The sequence below is a fragment of the Aquarana catesbeiana genome, linkage group LG07 (assembly GCF_042186555.1).
Source record: "Aquarana catesbeiana isolate 2022-GZ linkage group LG07, ASM4218655v1, whole genome shotgun sequence".
Lineage (NCBI taxonomy): Eukaryota > Metazoa > Chordata > Amphibia > Anura > Ranidae > Aquarana > Aquarana catesbeiana.
Window position 1 is genome coordinate 316,947,059 of NC_133330.1, and position 12,187 is coordinate 316,959,245.

The 12,187-nt window shown below is 40.9% G+C and overlaps 1 protein-coding gene across 5 annotated transcripts in view; it reads left to right on the forward strand.

The window, feature by feature from the left end:
- Positions 1-12,187, forward strand: part of ERICH3 (glutamate rich 3) — a 203,021-nt gene that overhangs the window by 139,147 nt on the left and 51,687 nt on the right. For 4 of the 5 annotated variants that reach the window (XM_073593736.1, XM_073593737.1, XM_073593734.1 and 1 more), the window contains one exon: positions 6,418-6,819. The exons of the other annotated variant lie outside the window; for it this stretch is intronic. In XM_073593736.1, coding sequence (XP_073449837.1) covers positions 6,418-6,819 — 402 coding nt within the window. The remainder of the gene's footprint in view (positions 1-6,417; positions 6,820-12,187) is intronic. 5 annotated transcript variants of the gene reach the window in all.

The window sequence follows — 12,187 nt, forward strand, 5'->3', positions numbered from 1 at the left end:
CCCAGCCTGCCTGATAGGATACAAAGAGGGGAGATCAGTAAAATTGCGCTTCCCCGAAGATTTAGAAGAGTTTTGTAGAAAACTGGACTTACAGATACCAGATATACCGGGTTGGATGGGGGGGGACTAGGGGGGAGGGGGGGGGAGGGGGGGAGAAAGGGGAAAAAAAAAAAAAAAAAAAAAAGAAATGAGGGGAGAAGCTTTACATGTTTAGGGGAGAGGGGAGGAGGATTATTAAAAATAGAGTGCACAGATCATTAAAAATAGAGGATGGCTGATTAACACCCCTTCAAATTTTCAATCTAACGAAGGGGTGAGAGGCTACACTGGGTCCCACACCTTGGGACAAGTGGGTTTGTCAGACACCTTGACTTTCAGGGCGCCGGACAAACTAGGGGCTCATATAGGGCCAGGTGGGGAGAGGAGGGGGAAGGTGGATGGGTGGGGATGGAGGGAGGAAGGAGAGGGGGGGGAGGGGGGGAGAGGGGATACTGAGCCCCATATTGTGGTACAAACAGGTCTGTCGGTTGCCCTGATGTTCGGGGCATGGAGAAAACTAGGGACCCACTTGGGGCCAGGAGGGGAGGGGGGGGGAGGGGGGAGGATGGATGGAGGGAGGTGGGGGGAGGAGGGGGAATGGGGAGTGGGGGGGGTAATTTGTGCATATGCATTGATAGAAAAAGGGGTAATTCAAGGTAGGCCAGAGGTACAAAAGATAGCAAACTCAGAAAAATGACAGCATTTAAATTCCTATCCTATAATGTAAAAGGGTTAAACTCAAACTTAAAAAGGCATAAAATTTTGAGGGAACTTAAAACCTATGGAGCAGGGGTGGTGTCCCTGCAGGAGACCCATTTAACACACGAATCAAATATTAGATTAAGATCAAAAGAATTCCCGAATTGGTTCTATGGAGATGCAATATCGAAAAGAGCAAGGGGAGTAGCGATAGGACTGGCTAAAGGAGTACAATTTAAATTAGGAGGTATGATGCAGGACCCAGGAGGGAGATTTTTATTCATCAGAGGAATACTTGGAGAAATAGAATGCACCCTCGCCAACATATACGCCCCTAATAAAAACCCAGTAAGGTTTCTGAAGGACACATTGGAGAAATTAATGGATTTTAGGAAGGGGGAACTTATAGTAATGGGTGACCTCAATATGTGCTTGGAACCAGAGATCGATAGTGCGTCCGGGGCACAGGGGACGAATAACGGACAGATGAAGAAGATAAAACAGGAACTACATAAAAATCAACTGGTAGATATTTGGAGGATCATGAATGGTAAAACACGAGACTATACGTTTTACTCCCCTGTGCACCGGACGTACTCTAGGATTGATTACATCTTAGTAGACCATAGACTTTTAGACAGGATAGTAGGCTCAAAAATAGGAATAATCACAACATCAGACCATGCCCCTATTGAGATGGAGATGCAGATATACAGGGCTCAAGGGAGACAATCACTGTGGAGAATAAATGAAGACCTACTGCAAAATGAAGATATCTCCAAAAAAATAGAGAGAGAGCTAAAATTTTATTTTGCAACAAATGAAACAGGAGATACATCGGGATCGGTGACATGGGATGCACATAAAGCCTACATAAGGGGAATAATAATAAAAGAGGGAGCAAGGAGAAAGAAGGAAAGGAAAAATAGGATGGGAAATGTTATAAAAGAAATTTTTTACTTAGAACAAGAACATAAAAAACACAGAGGACACCACCAAACAACATACCTTGCACTGATCAATAAACGGGATGAATTAAAAAAGTTGATGGAACAAGAAACAAAGGAAAAATTCAACCAAATAGCTAAAGAAAGATATGTGTGGGGAAATAAGGCGGGAAAACATTTAGCCAGAATGCTCAGGAAAAAAAAAGCCCTAAACTTTATAGGAAAGATACAGGATAAACATGGGAAGATGGTTTATGAAACCAAAGAGATTGGTGAAGTATTTAAAAACTACTACAGTGAACTATATACGGAGGAGATTAATGGTGACCAGATAAGTGAGGAAAATAAAAACAGGAAGATAGAGGAATTCTTAAAATGTGCCAAATTAACCAAGATTACAAAAAATTCTAGAGAGGCCTTGGAGAAACCAATAACAGAGGAGGAGATATACAGAGCAATAGCAGATAGTACACAGGGGAAAAGCCCAGGTCCGGATGGGTTCACCACATATTACTACAAGAAATTTAAAGACATACTAGTCCCGAAAATGTGTAAGTACATGAACGGGGTGGGAAGTGAGTTTGAACTAAGTAGTGAGGCGCTTTTTGCTACAATCACCGTAATCCCCAAAGAGGCCAAAGACGCGACTTTATGCGCTAGTTATAGACCGATATCATTGATTAACGTTGACACAAAAATATATTCAAAGATACTGGCCACGAGGATAAAAGAATTGATGAATGGGGTGATTCATCCGGACCAAGTAGGCTTTATAGCAGGAAGGGAGGGAAGAGACAATGGGGTGAGAACCCTATTGTTGCTTCAGAAGAGAAGGGAGGAGGGACTCCCAGGCCTGCTCTTGTCAAGTGATGCCGAAAAGGCATTTGACAGGGTGGGCTGGGAGTTCCTGTTTAGAACCCTAGAAATAATAGGAATAGGCCCAAAGATGATAGGAAGGATCAAAGCACTTTATAGAAAACCCAAGGCGGCCATTAAGATCAATGGAACCCTGTCGCCACCTTTCGAGATGAGGAGAGGGACAAGACAGGGATGCCCCCTGTCCCCCCTTCTCTTCGTGCTGGCCCTAGAACCCCTCCTGGCAACAATTAGAAATAACCCGGACATTGAAGGATTTAAGGTGGGAGAAGAGGAGCACAAATTGGCCGCTTATGCGGACGATGTGCTCTTCTATATAAGTAATCCCGGAAATACATTACCAAGATTGGTTAAAATATTAAAACAATATGGCGAAATAACAAATTTTAAGATCAATATGGGGAAATCGGAAATTCTAAAGATAAACGTGAATAAAATAGAGGAGGAAAAACTGAAGAGAGATTTCCAATTCTGCTGGAAAAAAGAGATCAAATATCTGGGAATAATGCTCTCGAACTCCCCGGAAAAGATATATAGAAAAAACTATATCCATCTCTTGGATGAAATAAAGAGGGAAGGGAAAAAACTCCAGACAAAACCTCTTTCATGGATGGGGCGTATTAACGCCATAAAAATGGTCCTCTTACCCAAGATCACGTATAAATTTCAAATGTTACCTATTAAACTCCCACAAGAATATATTAGAAAACTGAAGTCAATAATCTCTAATATAATATGGAAAAACAAAAGATCAAGAATATCTCTCAAGACCCTAAAACGAGATAAAGACAAAGGGGGCCTTGCGGTCCCGGATATCCTAAAATATTATAAAGCAATAATTTTATCAAGAGCAATAGAATGGGCTAGGGATAACCAAGAAAAAAGATGGGTGAATATAGAGAATTACTATAGTAAAACACGTTTAGGATCTATTATTTGGAACCCTCCGAATCACAGAACGGTAGATGAGGGAACGCACGGTTTGACAAAAATAGTTTTAAAGACATGGGAGGTAGTATATAAACAGTTAGATAAGATTTATAATTCTCCCCTGATAGAATTAAAGGAGAATGAGTTTTTTGCACCAGGGAAAAGAGACATAGGTGGGAACTGGATAAAAAAAGACAAAGTACAGCTTAGAGAAATACTTAAAAAAGGGAAAATGGTCACAATCACTGAATTGAAACAAAACACTGACACATGGGTGATAGATGAATGGAGGTATATGCAATTAGACCGCTTCGTGAAAAATCTACCTCAACCGATAAGATCCGGAGAAAACTTGACAGCGTTAGAAAAATTATGTTGTTCGGAAAAAACAAAAAACACAGTATCTAAGCTATATAAATTAATATTGAAGGAAGAAGAAGCAGAGGTACCCACATTTATCAAAAAATGGGAAAAGGAATTGGGAACACAAAAAGACACGAGCACGATTAATAAAATGTTATTTTTGGCCCATAGCTCAGCGGCGGATATAAAAACGGCCGAGATGAATTATAAATGTATGGCAAGGTGGTATGCAACGCCAGATAGGATAAGTAAGTTCCAACATGGGAAATCGTCAGAGTGTTGGCGGGGCTGTGGAGGGATGGGTACTATGGCTCACTTATGGTGGAGTTGCCCGGTAATTAAAAAATATTGGAAAAAAATCTTGAGATCGATAAAGGAGATTACAAAAATCGAGGTGAAGGAGGATCCGTGGGTGGTTCTCCTCCACGGCATAGAAGGGAATGTGAAACAGTATAAAGCATCTCTGGTCCCACATTTATTGAACGCAGCAAAAAGATTAATCCCCAAAAATTGGGGGGGGGGAAGAAAGTCCGGAGATGTGGGACTGGATAAATGCCGTGGAGGAGACCTATACCATGGAACAGTTTTCTTTGTATAAAGAGGAAAAGAGAGAAGTAGATAAATGGAAATGTTGGAAGGAGTTTAAAAAAACATGGAGTTATGCAGAAAAAATCAGGATTTAACTACCTACCAAATAGAACATAGGCATTGCACAGGGGTTAGGGGGGGAGAGGGGAGGGAGATGGGAGGGAGATGGGAGGGAGATGGGAGAGAGATGGGAGGGAGGGGGGGGGCTATATATATATGTATGCGGTTTTTTTTTTTTTTTTTTTTTTTTTCTCTTTTTGACATCTGAAACAGAGAGATTTATAAATAAAGATAAAACTTTAGAGAAGGGGAACTAGGGGTTGAGCCTCATCAGGTGAGGGTAGGTTTTATATAACTATTTTTTTGTAAACCACTGTTGTGTCCTTCCATTAAAAATAAAATTTATATGCCACAGTGATGAAGAGATGAGAAGAGACATATATGAGCGAGAAAGCTGAATTAGTCTCTCTAGGAATTTTCTGAGGTGGCAGAAATAAAAAAAAAAAAAAAAAAAAAAGAAAAAAAGAAAAAAAAAAAAAAAAAAAAAAAAAAAAAAAAAGAAATGTTGGATGTCTGGTTTCGTGGTACTCACTGTGGTTCTTTCATTTGGCCTCTTCACAGCAGTGACACACCGGTTAGAAAATGGAACTGAGGGGGATACGAGCATCCAGTATTGCAAGAAGTGTTGAATGCCTTAGAGCAGCCATTCTCAAACAGGGTTCTGTGGAATCCCAGGGTTCCTCCAGAGGTTGCTAGGGCTTCCTTTAGCTGTGGCTGATTGGCCTCCCAGTTGATGTCTGCTTAGTTCCAGGGCCAAGGCCATTTGGTAACATCAGCAACATGACACCAGTGATTGTTTTAGCTATCTGTAAGGGGGACATTCTGATTACAATTTAAGGGGCCATTCTTCCCTCTGACCCCTGAAGAATTGATTCTTAAAACCTGAAAATTATATCAAAGGTTCCTCTAGGGCAGTGGTTCTCAACCTCTCTAGTGCCATGACCCCTTGATAAAATTTCCCAAGCTGCGGGGACCCCTAACAGTAAAATTTTTGTAGCGTGGGTTGTCAGCACCCAAGGCAAGACAAGTAGTTTGTGCCCCTAACCCATGGACATTTAGCGCTCCCTGAGTCCCTTCCACTCGTACAATATTAAAATCGCTTATGGTACATTTTAGGGTATACCACTCTTTCTCTTTGTTCTCCTTTTTCACTTTCATCTCTCTCTCTCTATCCTCCAGCCCCTCCCACTTCACATTCCTTACCAGTCAGCTGACCTCTAGTCTCTGCCCCCCAGCCATGCCGTGAACTGAATGGGCGGCTGCGACGAGGCTGAGTGGGCAGCCAGCCACAAGCTCCAGGGACAGTCCTGCTGGGCGGCTGCGAAAAGGCTGGGAGAGCGGTGCGGGCTTCAGGAACAGCCCAGGATTGGGTGACCCCTGGCAAATCGTCATTCGACCCCCGAGGGGGTCCCAACCACCAGGTTGAGAACCACTGCTCTAGGGTAAAAAGATTGAGGTTGTCTTAGAGAATGACGTAGTCTTTAGCACTGGTAAAGAGGGAAGGTAAGAGACACGGGCTGCCAGAGTGGTGAGTATAATACTTTTTGAAGATAATGTTCCTGGTTTGCAGCTGCATCCTCCAGATATTTAGCACACATCATGAAGAATGCAACAACATCTTTGCTTTGTAAAAGTTGTGGTAGTTCGGATCAACTGGGATTTCTGGTGGGGTATCTCGCTATAATTTCCAGAAAATATAGAAATTTGGCATATGAGTCAACTTGACAGCGCTATTGAAACATCAGAGCTGGGTGTTAAAGCAGATAAATGGGGATAAGGATTTTCAGTGCTGTTTATGAGTAGAGCGGTACATGGTCATGGATTTCACCACCCTTTTACAGGCATTGCAGATATGACCATATTTTCTTTACAGACTAAAGCTACATTACAATTTCACAATTTTCTCCCATTGTAGATAGGAAACACACAGAGTCCTATTCATCCAACAGTTCTCTAGATAGTAGCTCAAGTGAACATGAGGCAGAGGATGAGGCAGAGGATGCTAAGAAGAAAAACGAAATGCGAAGAGAATCAGAAGAATTCCCTGAGCCAGATAGCGAAGCCATAGCGAAGGAACCAGAGTTGGAGGATTTGATAGGCAAGAAGGAAGAGACAGCCATTGATGAAGATGATCCGGACGTTTATGACAACATGGAAGGTGATGATGGTCAACAAGGCTTGGAGAAAGCAGAAGATGACACTGAAACCAACTTGATAAACCCCATAGAGAATGAAGAAGGTGGAATTTCAGATCTTAAGGATGAAGACAAGCCAAAGGCAGAAAATGACCTAGTTAGTGATAATGAAGAGGAAGGTGGTGAGTATAGACTGTGATCTGAGATGTTCCTCTCAGATTTACAGCATACCTTCTTTGTCTTGGTTTTGGTGTGTTCAAACGCATGGAGTGACTTTTCCATTGTCCCAGATGTAATGCTGACTTGGACGCATGAACAGTGTTGCATCGTGGGGATTTATATATTTATATTCCTTCAAAATGCAAAAAAAAAACTATAATTCTGTATCCTTCAAAAATAATAATTTACAAACTTGGTATACAAGAGTATTTCCAAAGTAATCTAAAGTAAGACTATTTATATTATATTTGTTGTCTAAAAATGAAAATGAAATTTAAGTGTTTAAAACTAACTCTATTTCAGTATGGTGGCCACTGGTGCACTTAACACCTTTGGCCTTTTATATCTTGTAAGATTCTAGTGGCTTCCCACTGTAATGTGTGTCTTTGCCTCCTCCTGCAAGCCCAAGCTGTAACCATTATAGAAAATCCACCCCAGGAAGAAATATAATTTCCCAACTGCTGGGAAAAAAATCAGGGATATAACAAGCTAGTGTGTTCAGCACCCCAAAACCTGCAGCTGTATTGTCACGTTGGGTTTTATTTTTCTCATATTTTACACCACTTTGAGTAAAGTTGAAGAACAAATAGGGGAGTTAAAGTGTATGTGTAGGCAAAATAAAGCACACTTCCTCATGTACATGTATTGCAACTGAAATTTCAAGCAGTGCTATCGGTTCTGCCTGAGTTCTTCCTTGCTAGGCTGCAGTACACCTCCCTCTTATGTTATGGAGATGAAGGGAGAAGTTTTCTAGTCCAACAGGGTGACCTCAGAAAGGGCTGACAACTCTTATTGAGATTTCAGTAGAGCAGAGATCATGGGTTGTCGGCTCCCTACAGGAAGTTAAGAGCTTACTAGGTTTCTGCCGTGATCAAAGATACAAAACATGGGGAAATGTGCGTGTATTGCATAGATGGCCATACATGGTCGAGTTTCGAAAAAAAAAAAAAATTTAGAAAATCAGAAATTTTGTTCGTTTTGTGATCCAATGATGCCACCATTGATTTCGAAATTTGGCCAACCAAGCCTTCAATTTCACCTCATGTTGCTACAGAAAATAATTTTGTGGCTGGGAATCTTCTTTTCTTTCCAGGAATCTTCTTTTTCTTTCTGGGAATTTTCTTTTCTTGCACTCATGTGCATTTTTTTTTCGATTACATTTTACACACGATTCTCCCATCATTGATTAGAAAATCGTTTGTTTTTCAAAAAATGTCCAACATGGCCGATTACTCAAATTCGATGGCCGCACAAAAATCGGCTGTTGCTGCAGCCCACCAATGGTGCGCAATTCGAATGAAAATTCTTAGATAAGATTTTCAAAAGAAAATTCTTTCGAAATTCGAGCCGTGTATGGCCTGCCTTACACAGATGGGGAAAATAATTTCACATTCTGGATTTTTACTGTCTCGAATGTCACTGGTTACCAATTAATTATTATGTTGGCCTCCCATTTAATAATTTCTCCATTTTCCTAAATAAGAATTGTAAATGTTATAGAAGCAAAGGCTGATCAGACCTGGGGGGGATACCCATTCTCAGTCACATGACCTAAACTCAGCATTAGGTCACATATGCCACAGGATTTCTGTACTGTGGACACCACATTAATCTTCCTTTACTTAGACTCTGAGTTGTCCTGCTCATGCTGCTGTGGCATTAGGCCATATACTGTATCCCCAAATGATTGCATTATGTTACAGGATTATCAGTGATCTGAGTGCAAGGCACTGACAAATGACAAAGATGTAGCCTGTAGTATCTGTATCAAAGAGGAGACACAAAACACTGTTGCTCACTTGCTTTCCAAGTATAACCACTTAAATTCCGCCCCATAGCAGTTTTACTGCTACAGGGTGGCTCTCCTGTGCAGAATCACGTGTGTATATATATATATATATATATATATATATATATATATATATATAGTGAAACCTTGGATTACGAGCATAATCCATTCCAGGAGAATGCTGTGCGCCGTATAGGGGATATTTACTGTATTTTGCGAGTGAGTGCTATAAATGGCGGCTCCCATGCGCATGCTAGGGAGTGACGTCATGTGGCTCCAGCCAGTCACAGAGCCGGAGTCCGCGGCCCCGGAAGGAAGAGAGGCGCACATGGATGCAGCGGGGACGTTGCGGGCTTCGTCTACAGGTAAGTGTCACATAATGTGCTATTATGCGATGCATACTAGCACATTATGCTTTTACTTTGCAGGGGCAAAGGAAGGAAGTAAAACCCATCAGGGTTTACTTTCTCTTTAAATGTAAAACCCTGTGAAGATTTAACCTTAAGATACATGCAGTATTGTAGCCTGAGTGTCTGCTGGGTAGTTCAGTTCTTCAACCAGGCATCGTTATGCCTCATCAGTAAACCCCTGTCCCATTTGTCTGTGTTCTGGGGATCATGAAACTTACCTGCTGGTAATGTTGGAACACCTTCCCTGCTAGTTCTTATGCCGCATACACACGCCGTGTCGGAATAAATGCCGAAGGTTTCTCCGACGGAACTCTGACGGAATTCTATTCAAGCGGTCTTGCCTACACATGGTCAACCTAAAGTTTAACCAAAGTCCGACCGTCCAGAACGCGGTGACGTACAATACTTACGACGGGACTAGAAAAAGGAAGTTCAGTAGCCAATAGCTTCCGTCTCGTACTTGCTTCAGAGCATGCTTCGCTTTTGGTCCGTCGGAACAGCATACAGACGAGCGGTTTTCCCGATAGGAATTGGTTCCGTCGGAAATATTTAGAACATGTTTTATTTCTAGGTCCGTCAGAATTTTTTGAAAAAAAAGTCCAATGAGGCCTATACACGATCGGAATAGATGATGAAAAGCTTCCGTCTGACTTTTTCTGTCGGACATTCCGCTCGTGTGTACGCGGCTTTACACACAAAATAGGTGTTATGGATGCTGAGGATTAGGAGCCATGGGTTTTATGGATGCAGAGGGGTGCATTTCTGACTTTAGTCTAACCAAAGTTGGTTTCTTCAGACAGGAGAGGATGTTAGTGGTTTAATCATCTAATAATAATATCGTTTGGGATTAGATTTGCCCCATCCATTACCATTAGAGAATGGTGACCATAAGACCCCTTCACAAGGTTCCTGGAAGGTGGGTAAAGCTGGGAACCTAATGTTTAAGGACAACACAGCCACAAGACCTCTTCACAACAGTCCTAGCAGGTGGGTGGAGCTAGGATCCTCAGGTTTTAAGGACAGTAGAACCAGAGTTCCAGAGGAGTACAAAAAGCAAATGCGTGATCCAACCAAGCTAAGACTAAAGCTGGCCAAACACGTGGCAATTTTCAGTCAATTTCTACCACTTGCGAGAATTGGGAACCTCCAAAAACTAAGCAATCTGCAGTACTACCCATGAGTTTGATTGGCCACCAGAATGTGTTTGATTCTGAACTCATAACTGGGCAAAACATTGCAATGAAATGGAAACTACAGCAATTTTGCTAGACAAGATCAGAGTTTTCCATCGCTTGTTCAATTACGACAATGTTAATATAAGTTCCTTGCAACGCATTTTATGTCTTCCATTGTTTTGTGATTTTTTTTTATCCAAAAAATATAATTGATAGTTCAATCACGTTCCATTAAATTGCTGTGTGTATGGCCAGTTTAAGGTTTTTGGAGGGCAGCTTGTATTTTAAACAACTGTACAAAAAAATGACATGTAATCATTGACTTTTGTGGTGTTGCTACCATTGAATTGTAATAATGACTGTATTGTATTGCTGGTTTGTTTGTTGATTTGTGTTGTATTTGACCTATTTCAGCATGTTGGAAATAGCATTGCATGTGTGTAATAAATCATGAACTGAGCGGTTTCTCCATTCTCCTGTATATTCTCTCCTGTTCCATCGTGTGTGTTTTGGCTTTTCCTTTGTTTTTTAGCAATGCAAAGATAATTTGTGAGCTTTTCATGGGCAGAAACCTGATTGTTTTCAGGATTTATGAAGACAGATCTCTGGGAAAGCAACATAAAAATTTTAACATGACAAAAAAAAAAAAAAAAAATCCTCATCGTTCCTAAACGTTTAAGGATAAGATAAATCGCTAATTACCGTCATTCTGCCAGACCATATTCCTACTCGTTAAACTCAAAATCTTATCTGTATGATTGATTCCTCAGACTCAGTTTATGGCAGCACAGAATGAAAAGTAAAAGACGCAGAGAGTGCAGAAATCTTCTTTTGGTACAATGTAAAATTGTTCTGGATTGGATATAAAAAGTAGAAATGCTGCAGGATTTTAGGGCCTTTCTACAACATGTGCGGTGACCTGGGTAAATCTGCGCAGACCAATACACGCTCATGGCTAGGGCACATAGAAAACATATATTTTCTATGTGCTTTGTTAACACAACAACTCCACCTTGAAGTAGGGTCCAGTGCGTTGCAGAAAAATGCTACATTTTACCGAAGTGCATCGGACCCTATCCTATGTCGCTGCTGGTCACTGCAATATAACTATGCTGTGGTGCGTAGGAATAATTATCATGTCATTTGTGACATTTCAATAAAGTTTAAAAGAAAAAAAAAAAAAAAGGTAAATAGTGCCCCAAACCACCCATACACAACAGACGCCAGTCCTCATGCTAAAACATATTGTTTTAGAATGCAGACTGGTGTGAATGAGCCCTTAAAGTAAGCCTGCCACAAACTGAGCACACAATGAGTGAAGGCATAATCTGGGGTTGTCTTCAGTGAAAAATGCATGTCAAACTAATCAGTAGATCCAAAGATGAAGGCAGCTGAAGTTATAAGCAAATATTGACTTTTCACTTGAAGCTTTGTCCCTCCTTATCTTGCTTAGCCTTCCTACTGGCCTTTAGAAGTCTTTAGAACAGTCAAGCTTTTACAGAAAAAGTTGAGAGTTGCATATAACTTCTGCTGTCTGTATATTGGGCTCTACTGGTCATATCAACATGCCGTCTGTCCCGTGGTTGGATATTTTTTCATCATATGCTTAATTTGACTTGTCCAGGTTTAAGTCATATTTATGTTAGGGCCTCATACATGTGGTCATGGTTTAATCTAATATTGGTCTAAAGGGTGTCAGATTCGACAAGTATATACAAAACCTATAACAATGTCAATCAGTTCCTTAAAGCACCTTTTAGTTCCAGTGTTAGATACAGCTGACTATATCTTAATATTAAACAAACTTTTAGCAGACTTTAGCAAGCTATAATCAGGGTTTAGCTTCAAGCTTTGCAAATTGTTGCTGAACAAGGATCTATTTTCACTGATATTTACAAGTCAAGGACACACAACATGCATTTTGATCAATATTACGGTACTTTAATTGTTGGGTTTA